Source organism: Canis aureus, chromosome 21, assembly GCF_053574225.1.
Source record: "Canis aureus isolate CA01 chromosome 21, VMU_Caureus_v.1.0, whole genome shotgun sequence".
In the NCBI taxonomy this organism is placed as follows: Eukaryota; Metazoa; Chordata; class Mammalia; order Carnivora; family Canidae; genus Canis; species Canis aureus.
Genome location: NC_135631.1, coordinates 49,916,689 through 49,936,071, shown reverse-complemented (window position 1 = coordinate 49,936,071; position 19,383 = coordinate 49,916,689). Strand labels below are relative to the sequence as shown.

Genomic DNA, 19,383 nt, shown 5'->3' with positions numbered 1-19,383 from the left:
GAAGGAGTACTAATGTAGGGTATTATTAGGGTAGAGCCAGAATGGCTTCAGTAGCCCCAGAGGACGTGGAGGGCAGTTGTAAACAGAGTAAGGACTGCTGCTCCACCATACGGATGGAACTAGAGGGTATTATGCTCAGTGAAATAGAGAAAGCCCTTATGATTTCCCTCATATGTGGAATGTAAGAAACAAAACAGGTGAATACAGGGGAAGGGAAGAAAAAATAAAATAAGGTAAAAATAGACAAATCATAAGACACTTAAATATAGGGAACAAACAGGTTGGGTGGGGATGGGGTGACTACGATGGGCATTCAGGAAGGCACTTTATGTAATGAGCACTTGATGTAAATGAGTGTTATATGTGACTGATGAATCACTAAATTCTACCCATGGAAGTAATACACATGTATTTTTTAAAAAATTATTTTTACTTTTTTTTTTACCTTTTTAAAAAATTTATTTTTTTTACACATGTATTAAATTGAATTTAAATAAATAATTTTTTAAATAAAGGACTGCTGCTCCATTTCCCCAGGTTCTGTTTTCTCATCTCCCCTTCCTTCTCCTTCTGCAGTTCTTGCCAATTAGTAAAACTAATGGATGTTTTCATTTTTAGTCTCTTGACTACACATGAAACAAGCTTGAGATGAGTAGTCATCAGTTAGTAATCATACATCCCATAATAGATTTTGATCAAACTTTAGTCAGCTTGCTCTGAACCCTTTTCTCAACTAGACCTTGATCTTTGCATTTCCAAATCTGTCTTCGCATTGCCCAATTTAGCAAAAATCCTACTAAGTTCTGTAAGCATTCCTACCCTATCTGATCAAATCTCTCATCTCCCAGCCCTAGTATCTCGTGCTTGGCCTACCTTCAGGAAGAACCTTGTCAAGTTGGTTTAGACAGAATGCCCCCACCCTTGATGTTTCCTCTTAGTCATTTTGCATCCACTGATCCCCACCCTGCCCGTTGGCTATAAGCCCCCCACTTGGCCATGCTGTATTTGGAATTGAGCCTGGTTCTATACTGAAGTCTATTTTCCTCTATTGTAAATGTCTTGAATAAAATTGGCTTATACTACTTTACTGTACAACTCTGGTTTTGATATTCATGCCCACCTCTTAATATCAAATATGGCTAATGTTTTTGAAATAGAGTTACTAGCCCCAAATGGGAGAGGCTATTGCACTACATTTTAATCATATTTGATATTTGCCTCATGCTAGATCCTATACAGCATACAAAAATAGATATATGTCTTGGCCTCCAGGGATATTTGATGTGAATAACAAAACAAGAGAACCAACTGACTGAGATTTATTAGTTTGTTTTACATAGCAAATAAAGGAATAACCTTAAGGATTTTTGGGTTTTAGATTTAAATAAATATATCTGCCTGTTTTACCTTGAGGTATATGGTGACAGAACAATGGAAACCGAGGTAGAAAACAGATCAATGACTTCCTAGCTCCTGAACTGGTTAAACCTAACAATGGGGTGGTGGTTGGCAAAAAGCAAGAGGGAGACACAAAGGCAAGAAATCTAACACAAGCTTTGAAAAAAAGGCTATAGGACCACCAATGGAATGAAAGAGCAGATTCCTGGGAATCTGCCTCAGGGTCAGCAGTCTCTCAACAGGAGCAATGAAGTCTAGATAAACCAAGAGCTGCAAGTATGAACACGTTTGTTGGGTCTCAATTGGATGCCTCCTTCTTGGTCTCCGGTCTCATTTCCTCCTGGCAGCCCTCCGAGTACCTAAATTGGAAACCTGACCACATCACTCCCCTGTTAAATAACACCCTTCAGTGCCTCTGTACTGCCTAACATATAAGACCCCAGCTCCTTCATCTAGCTTATCGGGATCCCACAATCAGATTCACGTCTCTGGGACTCCCTCCTCCAAAGACAATGCTCCAGCCACACTGTTCCAGGCTGTTTCTTGCTTCCTTCTCTTTGCTCATGTCAGTCCTCTGCCAGGAAAGTCCTCCTCTGATCTTTACACAGCTAACCTAGTTCTCAAGATCTGGTTTGTGGATTTTCCCTGAACCTTCCTCCAGATAACCAGGGGCATCTCTCTTTTACTGGCACTATTCCATTACAATGACTGGTTTGTGTGACTGGTTCCCTTTCAACACTGTGAGTTATTGAGGGCAGTGGCTCTGTCTTACTCATTTTTAGAATCCCTGGCACCTACCATAGTCACCCAATGAAAGTTTGTTGAGGGAAATAAATTCCTTAAAGCGGGGAGGGGGGACCTCTGGGTGGCGTAGTGGTTAAGCATCTGCCTTCAGCTCAGGGCATGATCCTGGAGTCCCGGGATCGAGTCCCACATCGGGCTCCCTGCATGGATCCTGTTTCTCCCTCTGCCTATGTCTCTGCCTCTCTCTCTCTCTCATGAATAAATAAAATCTTAAAAAAAAAATAGGCTTCTATGTACTATTTTGCAGTGGCTCAGTACATGAGCAGAGTTTAAAGGCTGGTTTGGTTTTTAATATCTAGGTGACTTCAAACAAGGTTTTCTAACGTACTAATGAAAACAAACCTGGTAAAATAAACTAACCCCATCTGATAGGGCTATTGGGAAGAGTGAAGGAAATCAGGAATATGAAGCATTTAGCTCAATTCACCCAAGGTCAGTTCTTTCCTCGTGCCTATGCCATATGCCCCCAAATCCCAAATATCACTCCCAACACAGTTCGGGACAGTAAACAAAGTCTGTTTACCCAAGATATGTTTAATTGTAAGAATAAAGGTCAACTCTTCATAAAAAGGAAACTATGGTCCCATCTTAGAAGTGCTGCAGGCATCCTTCACTTCTTTGAGTAGCAGTATTTCTGGATTTCTTCTGCAAGCCATAGGCAGTGCAGGATGCGCTTCTTTTCGGCAGCCAGCTCCTTTTCAGAAAACTGACCCAAAAGTTTCTGGACAAATATATTTTGATCTTTCAAGAAAATATTCTTATTGACTCCTACATTTGGCATGTTCTCCAGGGAACCAGATTTAAAATGGAAGCTTAAATGTCGGTTTCGTTTTAGACCAGGCCCTTTCTCTTCAATCCATGTGAGTGGACTGCAAAGACAAAAGAATCGCAAATGTTAGAAATTACAAGGGAGAGCAAGTGGATGTTTGCTGGTACCTGAGAACCTAGTAACAGGTCTTCATTTTGTACCCATCTTCCCTGAAGCTGCTGCTCAATGTAGTGTCTCAGGTGGCATCTTGACCTCCACCAGCCACCCAGAGGCCTTGGGTGATTGTTCCCAACTTTACTGCCAAACAGTCCTTCATTTAATTTTGCCATTAAACAATAGAATTCATTCAATGATTTTTGTGTGACCATCAGTTGCTTGTTTTTTTCCTTTTGTGACTGCCTTATCCATAACTCTTTAAAAAGTTTTAAACTCCAGTTAGTTTACATAGTGTTAAATTAGTTTCAGGTGTGCAATATAGTGATTCAACAATTCCCTACATCACCCATTCTCACCACAACACGTGCCCTCCTTAATCCCCATCACCTATTTGCCCCATCCGAGCCCCCTCCCCCTTGTCTCTCCCTCCTTCCCCCTACCTTCTCTCATTTGTTTTTACCCTGAGTATCACAGATCTAAGGGATCCAGATAAGGGCTACAGGCAATCCATGCAAAACTGTTTTTTCCATGTGTATGTGCATTTTAATGGAATGAGTTTTTAGAGTGCTTTCAATACATTCTCAAAAAGTCTATGAACCTCTTTGACTAACCTAGCTTACCAAGACCCACACTAGAACGCAAAGGTGAATGTTTAAGAGAAGATCTGAAGTACATAAAGGGAAAGCCATGCCAATACCCAAACATGCAGGGAGACACCAGGAAGATGTTGACAGAATAAGTCCCTTATTTTGTAGGGCCTATCAGCTAAAAACTTGAAAAGTTCTGGTTTCCTAATCTCCTAATCATGTATTTAAGAGAGGATATTGACTGCTGGCACTTGACTGCCAACTGAATGGAGTAGGGTTAGGATGGGACGTGGTCCACTAAAGTTTTGGGCTTGGACAACACTTAGCTCCAGACATTCCCAACCCAAAACACAAGCTTTGAACTCACAGCTACCTCCACTCTTCCTCTTCATGAAACCTTCATCTGCAAATATTTGCATTTGTCTCCTTGAGCATGGACTGCCTATAAAAAATGCTCCTTGCTTCTCACCTTCTACAGGGAGGTGTTCAACTACATCTACATCCCTAGTACTAGCATTTGCCTGCAAGCCTGGTGGAGGTGGTGATTTCTAACAGTGCTCTCTCCAGGCCCTGAAGGGAGAGCAGTCAACACCAAGCATGCCTTCAACCCCACTCCTACCAGCTGGCTTCAACAAGAGAGCTCAAACTTACAACTCTTCTATATACTGACTATCCACATAATATTTGTATTTAAAAAAGTATTCTGTTTATTTTTACAAAGTGTGAAAACTGGTATGATGGAAAGAACATGGGTGAGAATCAGTTGCACTGGGGTTTCCTGGATGACCTTGGGATCTAAGACAGCGATACCTGCCTCACTGGTGGGTGAGGACTGCTGTAGGGAAAGACAGGGCGTGGTGTGTTTTCTAGGATAGTCCTTTCTTGTGCCCTTCCCATGCACTTTGGGGAGAAGACATGACCTTCTGGAGTCAGGAGACAGGCTAAGTGTGAGTCTCACACAATCACTTAGTTCTGGGCCCTTAGCAAGTTTCTAAACTGCTTCGAGCCTCAGTTTCCTAGGTGATAGTAATAATGGCCACTTCAAAGAGTTGGTATAAAGATTATATGAGAAAATCCTTGTTAAAGGGCTATGTCCTCGCACATAGAAGCATTCAATAAGCATTCACTAACACTAGCATTGGCACAATGGGGATTCAGGTAAGGATCTTGGTCTTGCAAATCCTTTTATGATGACCCTTCAAGATCATGCCTACTCTCCTCCCTGTCCACAGCTATTCTGCTGTATTCTACGGTGTCGTTTGAAGGCAGCTATAACTTAACAAATTGTGTTGGAAACAACTGACAGAGGCTCCTAATGTGTAATAATAACAAGAAAGACCTCTTCTTGTAGCTGTAAGAAATCTGGTCTGCAGACTGGGACAAGCTTTGGGGGAGAGAGAAAAGAAGCCCACAGGTCCCAAGCATTCCTCCCAGGCACTGTTGGGAGCCAAGAATGCATTTGCAGGATAAGATGGCTTTTCTTTGTCACAGGGCACACTACACCAAGGGCCATGTAAACTGAGCAGAGATGCATTTGCTCTGAAGAGCCACAGTTCAGCAAGTTTTCTATTCTAGAAGTCATTAAAATGACCTATATATGAATCAATGATAGCCCATAAATCAAAAATTCATATTCAGGTCAGACAAAGAATCTAAGAGACGATAGTTAAATCAGTAAACTAGTAATATTAAGGTGTCCAATCATCTAGAAATTTTGCATTGACTCAGATTTTTAAAAATAAATGATTTTTTACAAGCTCTCATCAAAAAGTACATCTTACTCCTAAAATATTAAATTCCATGGCTACTTTTTTTGTTTGAATTGAGAGATAAGAGACTATACTAGTTTCAGCCCACAGCTAGTTTTTTTTTTTTTTTTAATATTTCTATTTATTTGAGACAGAGAGAGCAAGCGAGAGCGTGAGCAGAGAGAGGGCCGGTGGGAGAGGGAGAAACAGACTCCCCACTGAGCAGGGAGCCAGACTCAGGGCTTGATCCCAGGACCCCAGGATCATGATCTGAGCCGAAGGTGGATACTTAATGGACTGAGCCACACAAGTGCTCAGCCCACAGCTAGTTTTAAAAGCACATGATGAGAGTATTCTGTTGAGTGAAATAAGTCAATCAGAGAAAGACAATTATCAGATGGTTTCACTCATACGTGGAATATAAGAAATAGCAAAAAAGGACTATAAGGTAAAGGAGGGAAATTGAGTGAGGAAAAATTAGGAAGACAAACCATGAAAGAGTCCTGACTCTAGGAAACAAGCAAAGGGTTGCAGAGGGGAGGTGGGTGGGTTATGGGGTAACTGGGTGACGGGCACTTGATGGGATGAGCACTGGGTGTTCTACTATATGTCGGCAAATTTAATTTAAATAAAATATATTTTTTAAAGTACATTGTACAGGCTTTAAAACATTCCACAATTCAATGACAAAAATGAACATTAATGCCGTTTATTCACTGCTTTAACACTGGATACAAAGAAGTTTGAGATACTCCAAACATTCTGCCACCCAAGAAAATTTCTCATGTCCTTCCATATAACAGGGAGTCAAACTTTAAATTTAAGGAAATGCAAAACTTCAGGATGTTTCCTCCACTTTAATTTCCTCATTGTGAATATGAATAAGAAGTATACAGCTTTACCTATGCAGTTGTGGTTGTGTGAGATTAAAAGTACAGTCTGTGAAGTAGAAAGCATTGTTTGAAATTAAGAATTAATTATAATATGGATTTGCCATCTGTCCCAACCCCTCACCTGATGCTTGCCCCCCTTTGCAAGAGTCCGTCTCTACTTCGCTCACATCTTGTTTCCTGTCTAACTCCTACTCAAATTTCAAGATTGAGCAAAGCATCTTTTCCTCTGAGAAGCATGACCTTACCTCTCCAGGTTCCCCTTTCCTGTGCTCCTGTAGCACACTGAGCTACCTTTAGCTCTGGCTACAGGAGACCGCACCTGTCTGCGGGGATGGACAGACCATAGCTGCAATTCTAACACAATGTCGGAGTCAGAGCCAGGGTCGACCAGCACGATTACTCCAAACACAGCACTTCCAAGCTCCGCATGCTTTATCTACATCTATGACCTCTGCCTTTCCCTAGCAAAGAGGGAACTCCTCAAATGGACATAGATCAGGCTACATTTAGGAATTCAAATACTTTTCTCTTTTTGTAAATACCCACCTGCTGCTTTTGTTACCAAGAGACTCACTTTCCTGGAAACACATCTACAAACACTATAAAACACTTGCTGTTTTAGATATTTTGCAGGGCCTAAATGCTTTTCAAGGAAAACTATGAATATGCTTTTGTTTTAAAAAACTGGGTATGCAAAATAAAGAATCAAAATTTGGGGAACAGTATGACAGGATATACGATAAACCTGAGAAATAGAACTTAAAGTTTTGGTCACACTGAGGGATAAATATTTGGATGTGTGATAATAAGCCAGCAGGTAAAATGTCAATGGCAAGATCTAGGTAGTAGTTTTGGGTATTGGACCTCCAACTTTACCATATGTCTGAAACTTTCATAATAAGAAAAAATTCAGGTCACAGAGGTAACTGGATTTTTGCTACTACTTCTCGTACTGCTTACTTGTGTGGCAGAGGCAACCTGCCCAAATTCTATAAGCCTCTATTCACTTCCTGGCAGAGGGGCTCAAATTTGTTTTATTTACCTTTCAAGGCTCCTGTGAGGCTGAAATGAGGCAGTATAAGTGAGATCCCAGCATGTATTTTGTCTATAAAAACAGACAGCCCTTCTGGAGTTGGGGGTGGGGTCTAGGCCCTCTGGGCTCTGTCTAAATTCACCTTTGTGAACACACGACAATGCCCTCAAGTTTCCTTCTCTGCACGGCTCCTCACCACCTACCGTTTATTCTCTGTCTCCAAGCACACAGTCATTTTCATATATTGATCTTCCTTTTGTTCTTCCAATGTGGCGGATACAAGAGAAAGCTCCCCAAAGAGGGAGACCAGCCAGGTCAGGCGAGAAATGCCACTAAACGCAGGGAAGCCAAACCGCTCTTCTTCCAATGGGCCAGCTGTGGGGAATCACAAACACCATGGGAACTGGGAAGTAACCGACAGCTGGAGAGCAGAAGAAGCTTGTGGGCAGGGGGCCTTGGCTAAGTGATTGGGACCAAGTGACCCTGCTTCACAGCATGCTGTGCAAGATGACTACTCATATTTGGTGCCTGAATGAAAACTTTCATAAAAGCATCTCTCCATTTTCTTGTTTATTTAATTCAATTTTGTTAGGAAAATAAGACATTTTATTAGAAACAGTAAGCCATCTAGCCCACAGGATAATAAAAAAATATTTCAGGCTTTTAATATTAGATATGGGTATGGATGTATAGTTTACATACAGTATACATATATACACTTACATATACATACATCTATACCTTGTTCAGTGAGTCATTTAAAGAAGTCTTGTAAAAGAAGAAGAATCAAGGTATTTCAGTCCCCCAAGTCTATATTCCTATAAATACTATATAACTGTCTGTAAATGCCACAGCTATGATAACTAGGAAGAAAACAGCAATATCTACAAACTATGTCAATATTAAGAAGATTGATACAGCATTAAGTGTTTTCTTAGTCTTCATAATCTCCTATGCAAAAGCACACTCAAAAGAATATTTGTGTGAGAAATAGGTGTGGCCAAGATCTTGCTCCCAACTGTCTCCACCCCAAATTATAAAGATAACCTAATTTTTAAAAAAGATTTTATTTATTCATGAGAGACACAGGGAGAGAGAGAGAGGCAGAGACATAGGCAGAGGGAGAAGCAGGCTCCATGCAGGGAGCCTGACGTGGGACTCGATCCGGAGTTTCTGGGATCACGCCCTGGACTGAAGGCAACGCTAAACCGCCGAGCCACCCCGGCTGCCTGATAACCTAAATTTAAAAGACTACATACCTGTTACAATTCTTTATAAACCAATGATTTTTCATAAATTTGATATTGACTTGAAAGAAATTTGTAATTATGGCTATACTTTGAAAAAGAAAACGAATTATAAATAAAAGCCAAAAAACTTGTTTCATAGACAACATGGTTTGAAATCACTAGGACCTAAGCATCAAACTTATAAAAGAAAGGTTTGTCCTCCTCAGCTGGTTACTGTCTGCTCTTGTGCTTTAGAGAGGACAGAGCAGCAATCAAATGTTTGAGCGTGAAGTCAGAGGCTTGAGCTCGGATCTGACTCTGCCACATAGCTTTTTTTTTTCCATATAGCTATTTTTGTCAGCTTTGTGAAGCTACCCACATCTCTGATCTTCCTTTCTTTCCTGTATAATGGGGGCATAAATACCTACTTTATAGGATTATCATACGGATTAACATGAACTAATGCATGTCATAAATTTAGCACAGTTCTTTGCACAGATTATGGTTATTTGTTAAAACTCTATCGTTATTTTAAAAGATGAAAGTGGATTTCAAAATGAGGTCCCAGTGTTATTTTCTGGAAACTCATGAGGAGATGAATGGTTTTACCACTTAACAATGCAATGTCAGGGTTTTGCTTCTGTAAGGAGAGCCCTCAGGAAAGGTAGCCCAGATACCCTGGGGTGTAGCCAGATGAGTCCATCCAAAGGTAAACCCAAGAGCAGGAGACTCTAGGATGCTCATTTCCTATTGCTAATGGAGCTACTCAAATAATGACCAACATAAAGTAAATAATCAAATAAGCAGTAGATCAAATATTCTGGTTGCAACCAATGTCCTTGTAACTTACTGGAGGAAGAAGGGGGCTATGCATATTCTATTTGCTCTGCAAAGAATAAAAATGTTCTCCTTCCCAAGAACCTGTCTCTGCCCATTTGCCTCCTATGGAAAAACAATCTCCAATTTATTAAGATTTAATGAGGAAAATTCTACACATAATAGGTTGGGACAGAAGCATTAGTAAACTTTAGATTTCAAACATACTTTTTATGTAAGCCCCATCAAGCACTTAAATCTCAATTGAAGAAAGAATAAAAATAGGTATTTTTATTGTTTTTGGAAGCATGGGAAGATTACATTAAATTGGCTTTCAGTTAGAGAGTCTTTAGCAAAAATAAATCCAAACTAACATCCTGAAGAACTAGGAAAGAACCCAGTTAGCCCTCCAGCCTCGTGAGTTACACATGACCTGTGATCCCACCTCAAACTGACCTGTGAAGAGAAGAGATCCTTTCAGCAGATCTTTCCCCACCACTTCTTTTTTCAGGAATGCAAACTCTTCCATCAAGAGTTCAACATGCTCCTCATGCAAGACCTTCCCTGTCATGACAAAAATGGGAGGCAAAAAAGGCAGTCATTATCAGTTGTGTACAGATGTGCATCCCACAGTCTAGGTCTATCTTCCTCCAGCACAGGACACAGAGACCGCAAAACCACCTCGGTACCACTGCGCCATTACATACCCCAGCTGAAGGTGGTGCCAATTATCAGCTTACCACAGAAATCAAAATCTAAGAAAGCAAGATGGTATCTACCTGCCCCAAAGGCAAGATGAAATCAGGGGAGTGTCTGAGTCAAGTGTTAACTTCTAGCCAGAAGGAGACAGTGTAGCATAAAAATCTAAGAAACATGGAGAAGACTAGAAATAGATTCTATTTCAAAGAACTGGAAGAACCAAGTGACTTTTTCAAATTACCCACATTGGAGGGAGGATAAAAAATATATTCATAACTAAAATTTTCGATTATTAAAAAAAGCCATTAAAACTTTATGCTCTGGTGGCTTTTTCTTATCTAGGCTAGAAGTTTCATAAAATACCAGAAGTATTTCCCGCTCTTCGATAGCTCTTTATTTTCAACTAGTCTCACACGCCTATTTCATATATATTCCTCCCATATTACTAACCTCTCTAGGTCCACAAAACAAAAACAAAAAAACTTAAAAACTTAAAACACAATTAAAGCTCTTCGAGTATATTTTGCTTAGTATTTCCATTCTATTTTTATTTTTTTATATCTCTATCGTTTATTTACTCTTTACAAGTTTGTACCCTTAAATGTTATAAATCTTACCCCCCCCAACGTACCCCTATCCCTTGGAAACCACCATTTCATTGGGTCTTTTTACAGGCTTGACTATCTAGATTCCACATACTAATGGTATATGGTACTTGTCTTTCTGACTTATCTTACTTAGCATATTGTGCTCAAGGTCTATCCGTGCTGTGGCAAAATGGCAAGACATCCTCCTTTCCCATAGCTGAATAATATTCCACTTCGTATATGCACCACACCTTTCTAAAATACTCATCTGTTGATAGGCATTTGGGTTGTTTCTGTATCTTGGCTATTGTGAACAATGCTGCATATATCTTGTCAAAATCCCATTTTCATTTTCGTCGTATAAACATCCAGAAGTGGAATTGCTGGATTGTTTGGTAGACCTATTTTTAATTTTTTGAGGAATCTTCATATTGTCTGCCACTGACAATGTATATGACTATCCTTTTCACCTTTTGCCAGCACTCTTCAGCACTCAGTCTCTCTTCTTCTAGATGATAACCCATTCGAATGAGGTGAGATATTTCATTGTAGTTTTGATTTGCGTTTCCCTGATGATTACTGATATCAAGCATCTTTTCACGTGCCTGTTGGCCACCTTGATATCCTCTCTGAAAAAATATCTAAGAACTATACTGTGATTAAGTATAAAGTGTGGTTAAGATCTATACTTTGACAGAAACACAGAGGGAAATCTGGGCCACTGGGAGATGCTCCTGGGACATCAGCCATTGCTTATCTCAGCTTCACAGAAAACTGCAGAATGTGATGGGCTTGTTCTTGCATCTTGAGTAGGCAGGCATGTGTCCTGAGTCTCTAGAGAGTTAGTTGTGTGGGAGAGTGAGATTCCTTCTATCCACTCCCTAGCCAATGAATATGGCAAAGAAAGCTTCTTACAATAAGTAGAAGCTTCTCTCCTATGGTGATTTTATCCATATTTATATGCCTATGAGGGGAGTTGGGCATCTGGCAAGTTGGACCATATTTTGGTGCATGTTATATTTTCTCTAGAACTATTTCTAGATTTCCATTTCTGTATTTTCATTAAAGAATCTTTTAAAAAAAATTTTTGGAGTGCCTGGGTGGCTCAGTCAGTTGAATGTCTAACACTTGATTTTGGTTCAGGTCATGATCTATGTTGTGGGATCAAGTCCTGCATCAGGCTCCATGCTCAGTGCAGAACCTGCTTGAGATTCTCTCTCCCCTTGCCCTCTGCCTCTCTCCTGCTCATACTGTCTAAATAAATAAATGAATAAATCAGAGAAGGAGACAAACCATGAGAGACTCCTAACTCTGGGAAACGAACAAAGGGTTGCGGAAGGGGAGGTCGGTGGGAGGTTGGGGTAACTGGGTGATGGGCACTGAGGATGAGCACTGGGTGTTATACTATATGTTGGCAAATGGAACTTCAATAAAAACAAATGAAAAAAACTTAAAAGATTTTATCTTTTAACTGAATCTTTGCTTATTTTTTCTATCATTCATCCAAAGCTCATGATAAACACACATGGTACCACAGCATACACACATACACACACAAATTCATAATCACATTCTCCTAGATCTCTATTGATCACACCTAGAGTACAAATCTTGATATCAAAATAGAATTTTGTGCACTAATGCTGGGGATGTAAACTGGTGCAGCTACCATAGAAAGCAGTATGGAGGTTCCTCCAAAAATTAAAAATAGAACTACCATATGATCCATCAATTCCACTTCTGGGCATTTATCCAAAGGAAATAAAAATACTAATTCAAAAAGATATATGCATCCTCATGTACTATTTACTAAGACACAGAAACAACCTAAGTCAGACTGATGGATGAATAGATAAAGAAAATTTGACGTAAATATACAACGGATATTATTCAGTCATAAAAAAGAAGGTAATCTTGCCATTTGCAACAAAATGGGTGGACCTTGAGGGCATTATGCTAAGTGAAATAAGTCAGGGAAATTATCTCACTTATATGTGGAATCTAAAAAACAAAACCAAAAAGCAGCACACTCACAGATATAGAAAACAGATCAGTGGCTATAAGAGGTAGGGGAAGGGGGTGGGAAAAATAGGTGAAGGTAGTCAAAAGGTCCAAACTTCCAATTATAACTGGAATGATAATGTCATAGAAATATAATGTACAGCAGAGTAACAATAGTTAGTACTGTACTACATATGGGCAAGTAGCTAAAAGAGCAGATCTTAAAAGTTCTCATAACAAGAAAAAAAATTTAACTGTGTGGTGATAGATGTTAACTTACTGTGATGATCGTTTTACTATATATATAAAAATGGGGTCATTTCATTGCATACCTGAAACTAACATAAAGTCAATTACATTTCAATTTAAAAATTAAAAAAAAACATTTCACTACTAAATGAACTAGGGCTTCTTGGAGAAATGGCTAAGTGCACAGCTGAGGCAGAGAGAGCACACAATGAACACAAACCAGTTTATACCAGAAAGCAAGAAACTGCTCAAAGAATAATGGAAATATGATAAAATGATACAAGAGCTAGCATGAAAAGGTCCCCACTAACAAAATAGGAAACAATCTTAAATTTATTTATTTATTTATTTATTTATTTATTTATTTATTTATTTATTTATGATAGTCACACAGAGAGAGAGAGAGAGAGGCAGAGACACAGGCAGAGGGAGAAGCAGGCTCCATGCACCGGGAGCCCGACGTGGGACTCGATCCCGGGTCTCCAGGATCGCACCCTGGGTTAAAGGCAGGTGCCAAACCGCTGCGCCACCCAGGGATCCCCAGGAAACAATTTTAATATCAAAATAAATAATGAAAGTGGATTACATTACACTGAATTTAAAAGGAAGCTATGAATCCTTATTGATATAAATCCGTAAATGAATAATCAGTGTGATAAATAATGGATATTTATCAAGTTTAAAACTATCTACTCACAAAATAATCATTAATATAAAGGGGTAAAAAGTAACTTTCCATGTAGAAACTTGGCAGACACCACTTTAATCCAATGATATAATTATTAATGGACTATTTGAATCAAATGCCACTTCTTTCACTTAGAAGAACACAGCATTAGTTCTGTGATATTCCTATGAAAGATGTATACCCTGAATCTAATCCTGAAGACACATCAGACAAACCCAAATTTAGAACATCCTACAAAATTAACTGGCCTGTAATCCTCCTAAATACCAAGGAGACTGAGGAAATGTCCAGAGCAGAGACAATGTGATGTGTCAACCCAAAACAGTATGTAGTTCTACACTAAATCATTTTGCTATAAAAAAGTGTTATTAGGAAAACTGGGAAAATTGGAATGGAGTCTGAGGATTAGATTTTAGTATGTACCAATATTCATTTCCTCATTTTTTTTCATTTTCATAAATGGAGGAGTAACTGTTACATAGAATTATATATGTTTAAAGTGTACAACCTGTTGATTTGATAAGCATGCATATTGTGGAATGATTACCAAGAAAAAGTTACTTAACACATCCATCACCTTGCATAGTCAACTTTCCATATGGGTGGTGAGAATGTTTAAGGTCTACTTTCAGCAACTTTCAAGCATATTAACTATAGTTAACATGTTGTACATTGTACATTCTCAGAATTTAATCTTTTTATAACTGAAAATGTGTACCCTTTGAGCTACATTCCCCTATTTCTCTCTCCCCCTAGGGGACTACCACGCAACTACCATTCTAATCCCCGTTTTTAGGAAATTTGCTTTTTTCCCCATTTAAAAAGATCCTAAATATAAGTGAAACCATACAGTATTTTTTTCTCTAAGTTGTTTCACTTAGCATAAAGTGTTCTAGGTTCATCATGCTGTTGCATGTTGGGATTTTTTTGATTATATATCCAATCTCCTTCCTCATTATTGGCCTGTTCAGTTTTTCTATTACTTCATGATTAAATCTTGATAAGTTATGTGTTTCTATGAGTCTATCCATTTCTCCTAAGTTATCTAATTTGTTGGCATGTAATTTTTCATAGTAGTCTCTTATGATCCTTTGTATTTCTGTGGTATCAGTTATACTGTCTCCTCTCTCATTTATTATTTTATTAATTTGTCATCTTTTTTTTTCTTGGTAACTTTTCTAGCTAAAAGATTGTCAATTTTGTTTATCTTAAAAAAAAAACTCAATTTCATTGATCTCCATCATCTTTCTAGTATCTTTTTCATTTATTTCTGCTCTAATCATGATTATTTTCTTCTGCTAAGTTTGTTCTTCCTTTTCTATTTCCTTGAAATGTAAAGGTAGGTTGTTTATTTGAAATCTTTCTTTTTTCTTAATGGAAGTGTTTATCACTATAAAATTCCCTCTTAGAAATGTTTTTGCTGGATGCAATAATTTTTGGTATATTCCCATTTTCATTTATCTCAAGATATTTTTGTTTCCCCTTTGATTTCATCTTTGACCTGCTTTTTTCCCCCCAGAGTATGTTGCTTACATATTTGTGAATTTTTCAGCTTTCCTTATATTATTGATTTTTATATCATATTGTGTGGTCAGAAAAGGTAATATTTGATATGATTTCAATCTTATTAAATTTGTTAAGACTTGTTTGTGACCTAACATATGATTTATCCTAGAGAATGTTCCACGTTCCATTCTTCTTGAGAAGAATGTATATTCTGTTGATGTAGTAATGTTCTATATATGTCTGAATTGGTCTGAAGTGTAGTTCAAATCCATTATTTCCATATTATATTCTATCTGGATGATTTCTCCATTGTTGAAAGCAAGGTATGAAGTCCCCTACTATTATTGCATTGCTATCTATTTTTGCCTTCAGACTGGGATGCCTGGGTGGCTCTGTGGTTGAGCATCTGCCTTTGGCTCAGTGTGTGATCCCAGAGTCCTGGGATTCAGTCTCACATCAGGCTCCCCACAGAGAGCCTGCTTCTCCCTCTGACTATGTCTCTGCCTCATCTGTGTCTCTGAGTAAATAAATAAAATCTGGGGAAAAAAATAAAATATTTTTGTCTTCAAATCTATAAATTGTCTAATGTATCTAGGTGCTCCAATACTGGGTACATAAAAATTTACAATTGTTACAACCTCTTAATGAATTGGTCCCTTTATTATATTATGAGAAACTATCATATTTTTATATCATATATGTTTTTATATATGATATAAGATCATATAGGATTTTATATCATATATATCATATATATTATGATTATTGATCCCTTCTTTATCTCTTGTTGCAGTTTCTTGGTCTATTCTGTGTGATATAAGTATAGCTACTCCAGCTTTGGGTTCCATTTGCAAGTATTATTTTTCTATCCTTTCACTTTTGGCCTATGAATGTTCCTGTAGGCAGCATATAGTTGGATTTGTTTTTGTTTTTGCTTTAATTCACTGAGCGACCCTATGTCTTTTAGTGGAGAATTTAAGTCATTTACATTTAGAGTAATCACTGATAGGTAACATTTTTGTCTTTCAACCTATATGCTAGAATTCAAAGTGTTAGAGTTCACTATCTGAGTATTCAAGTACTTTGAATTTAACTATATATTTACTTTTGCCAGTAAATTTTATACTTGTATATTCATGCCACTAATTAGCATCCTTTCATCTCAGCTTGAAGAACTCCCTTTAGTGTTTCTTGTAAGGCAGGTCTAATGATGATAAATTATCCCAGCTTTTATTTGCCTGGGAAAGTCTTTATCCCTCCTTCACTTCTAATATTTGTGGTTGGCAGTTTTGAAATATTCTTGGTTGACTGTGTTCTTCACTGAGCACCTGGGAAAGCCTGCTGAGTTTCTTTTTTTTTTTTTTTTTTTCCTGCTGAGTTTCTGCTAAGAAATCTGCTGACAGCCTTATCAGGATTCCCTTGTATGTGGTGAGTCTTTTTTCTCTTGCTGCTTTTAAAATTCTTCGGTTTTTTAAATTATTTTTTTGAGAGCTTGATTGCAATGTGTCTAGGTAAAGATCTCTTTGATTTAAATCATTTTGGGGATAGTTGAGCTTCATTGTTCCTGAATGACCATATCTCTCCCCAGATTTAGGAAGATTTTAGACATTATTTCTTGAAATGTATTTCTTGAAAGTATACTTGTTCATAGTAGTCTCTTGTAATACATTTCTTTCTGTGGCACATCATAATGTCTCCTTTCACTTCTGATTTTATTTGAATCTTCTCTCTTTTCTTCCTAATCTAGATAAGAGTTTGTCAATTTTGATAATCTTTCAAAACCAATTGTTAGTTTTAGTTTCTTTAATTTTCTTTCTATTGTTTTTCTGTTATTTATTTCTAGTCTAATCTTTATTTTCCTTTCTTCTGCCAGCTTTTGATTTAGTTCAGTCCTCTAGTTCCCTGAGGTGTAAAATTGGGTCATTGACTTGCAATCTTCCTTGTTGTTTAGTGTGTTTAACACCATAAATGTCCTTCTTAGAACTGCTTTTACTACATCCCATAAATTTTGGTATGTTCTATTTTCATTTTCTCAAGTTAATTACCCTTGTGATTTTTTTCCTTCATCCACTTGCTGATTAAGAGTATGCTATTTTAATTTTCATGTATTTGTGAGTTTTCCAGTTTCTCTTCTGCTGTTGATTTCTAGTTTCATCACACTGTGTTCTGAAAAGATATTAAGCATGATTTCAATCTTTTTAAATTTGTTAAGACTTATTGTGGCTTATATATGGCCTATCCCGGAGAATGTGTATTTGAGAAGAATGTGTGTTCAGCAGCGCCTGGGTGGCTCAGCCAGTTAGGTGTCCAACTCTTGATTTCAACTCAGGTCATGACCTCAGGGTTGTGAGATGGATTCCCACTTTGGGCTCTGCACTCAGCAGGAAATCTGCTTGATAGTCGCTCCTTCTGCCCCTCCGCCTCCTCACATCTGTGCGCTCTCTTTCTCCAATAAGTAAATAAATCTTTTTAAAAAGAGAGGAATGTGTGTTCTATGGATGTAGACATTCAATTGGTCCATAGTGCTGTTTAAGTCCTCAGTTTCATATATTTATCTTCTATTCAGTTTTTGTATCCATTACTCAAAAGTGGAGTACTGAAGTCTCCTACTATTATAATGCACCTTTAACAATGTTTGCTTCATATATTTGGGAGCTCTAATGTTAGGTGAACTGACCACTTCATCAGTAATATCCTTCTTCATATCCTATGACACTTTTTTGACTTAAAGCCTGTTTTGTTTGCTATAAGTAAGACCTTTTGCTCTTTTCATTACCATTTACATGGAGTATCTTTTTCCATCTTTTCACTTTTAATCCACATGTGTCTTTGGATCTGAAGTCTCTCATAGATAGTATATAGCTGGACCTTGTTTTTGTTTTTTGTTTTGTTTTCATGCATTGAGCCAATCTAAGTCTTTTGATTAGGGAGTTTAGCAGTTTACATTTGAAATAATCACTGACAGGAAAAAACCTACTATTGCCATTTTCTTTTTTTTTTTGTAAATTTTTATTTATTTATGATAGTCACACAGAGAGAGGGAGAGAGGCAGAGACATAGGCAGAGGGAGAAGCAGGCTCCATGCACCGGGAGCCTGACGTGGGATTCGATCCCGGGTCTCCAGGATCGCGCCCTGGGCCAAAGGCAGGCGCTAAACCGCTGCACCACCCAGGGATCCCTATTTTCTTAACTGTTGTCTTGTAGTATTTAGTCCTTCTTTTCCTCTCCTACTGCCTTCTTCTGAGTTTTATTGGTTTTTTTTTGTGTGTGTGGTGATGTGGTTTCATTCCTTTATCATTTTCTTTTGTTTATCTTCTATAAATATTTTCATGTAGTTACTATGGGGATTATATAAAGCATCTAATTATAATAATCTATTTCTATATTTCTATTTATGTTATTTTTCCATTAACATAGATTTATAGCTTTTTAAAATTCTGTCACTTCAATTTTATACCAGAATTAAAAATGATTATGAAGCATCAAAAAACTACAGTATTCTATATTTGTCTTCATATTTACCTTTATCAGAGAGCTTATTTTTGTATGCTTTTATGCTGCTGTTTAACATCCTTTTGCTTCAGTTTAAAGGACTCCCTTTAGCATTTCTTGTGGAGTAGGTCTAATGGTGATGGACTCTGTCAGCTATTATTGCCTGGGAAAGTCTTAATTTCACCTTCATTTCTGAAGGACAATTTTGGTGAATATAGTATTAGTTGGCAGTTGTTTTTCTTTTAAGAAATTGAATACATCATCCCACTACCTCTGGCCTACAAGGTTTCTGCTGGGAATTCTACTGATAATCTTATAGGGGCTCCTTAATAGATGACAAGTTATTTTTTTCTTGCCTTTTTCAAGATTCTGCCTTTATCTGTGATCTTGACAGTTCAATTATAATGTGCCTAGTATGGATCTTTGTAATTATTCTAGTTGGAGTTCATGGTCTTGAATTTGTATTCCATTTCCTTCTTCAAATTTGGGATGTTTTCAGTCATTATTTTTTCCAAATAAGTTCACTACATCTTCCTGTGACTTCTCCTCCTGAGACTTACATATTGCATATATTGATCTATTTCATGGTGTACCATAATTCCCTAAGCCTATTTCACTTCTATTTTTTTTTTCTTTTTGTTCCTTTGACTCAAACTTCAAATTACCTATCTTCAAGTTTACCAATTCTTTCTTCCACTTGATCAAGTTTACTGTTGAACCTATGCACA

At 37.7% G+C, this 19,383-nt stretch overlaps 1 protein-coding gene and 1 long non-coding RNA gene across 9 annotated transcripts in view; one reads left to right on the top strand and one right to left on the bottom strand.

Annotated features, from left to right (window-relative positions):
- Window positions 1–19,383, top strand: part of LOC144293067 (uncharacterized) — a 42,927-nt gene that overhangs the window by 15,500 nt on the left and 8,044 nt on the right. The window lies entirely within an intron of this gene.
- Window positions 2,717–19,383, bottom strand: part of BLVRA (biliverdin reductase A) — a 77,745-nt gene continuing 61,078 nt past the window's right edge. For all 8 annotated transcript variants that reach the window (XM_077864134.1, XM_077864138.1, XM_077864137.1 and 5 more), the window contains 3 exons: window positions 9,890–9,997; window positions 7,592–7,763; window positions 2,717–3,071 (listed from right to left, as the gene is read on the bottom strand). In XM_077864134.1, the coding sequence (XP_077720260.1) occupies window positions 2,813–3,071; window positions 7,592–7,763; window positions 9,890–9,997 (539 nt within the window). In that variant the 3' untranslated portion in view covers window positions 2,717–2,812. The remainder of the gene's footprint in view (window positions 3,072–7,591; window positions 7,764–9,889; window positions 9,998–19,383) is intronic.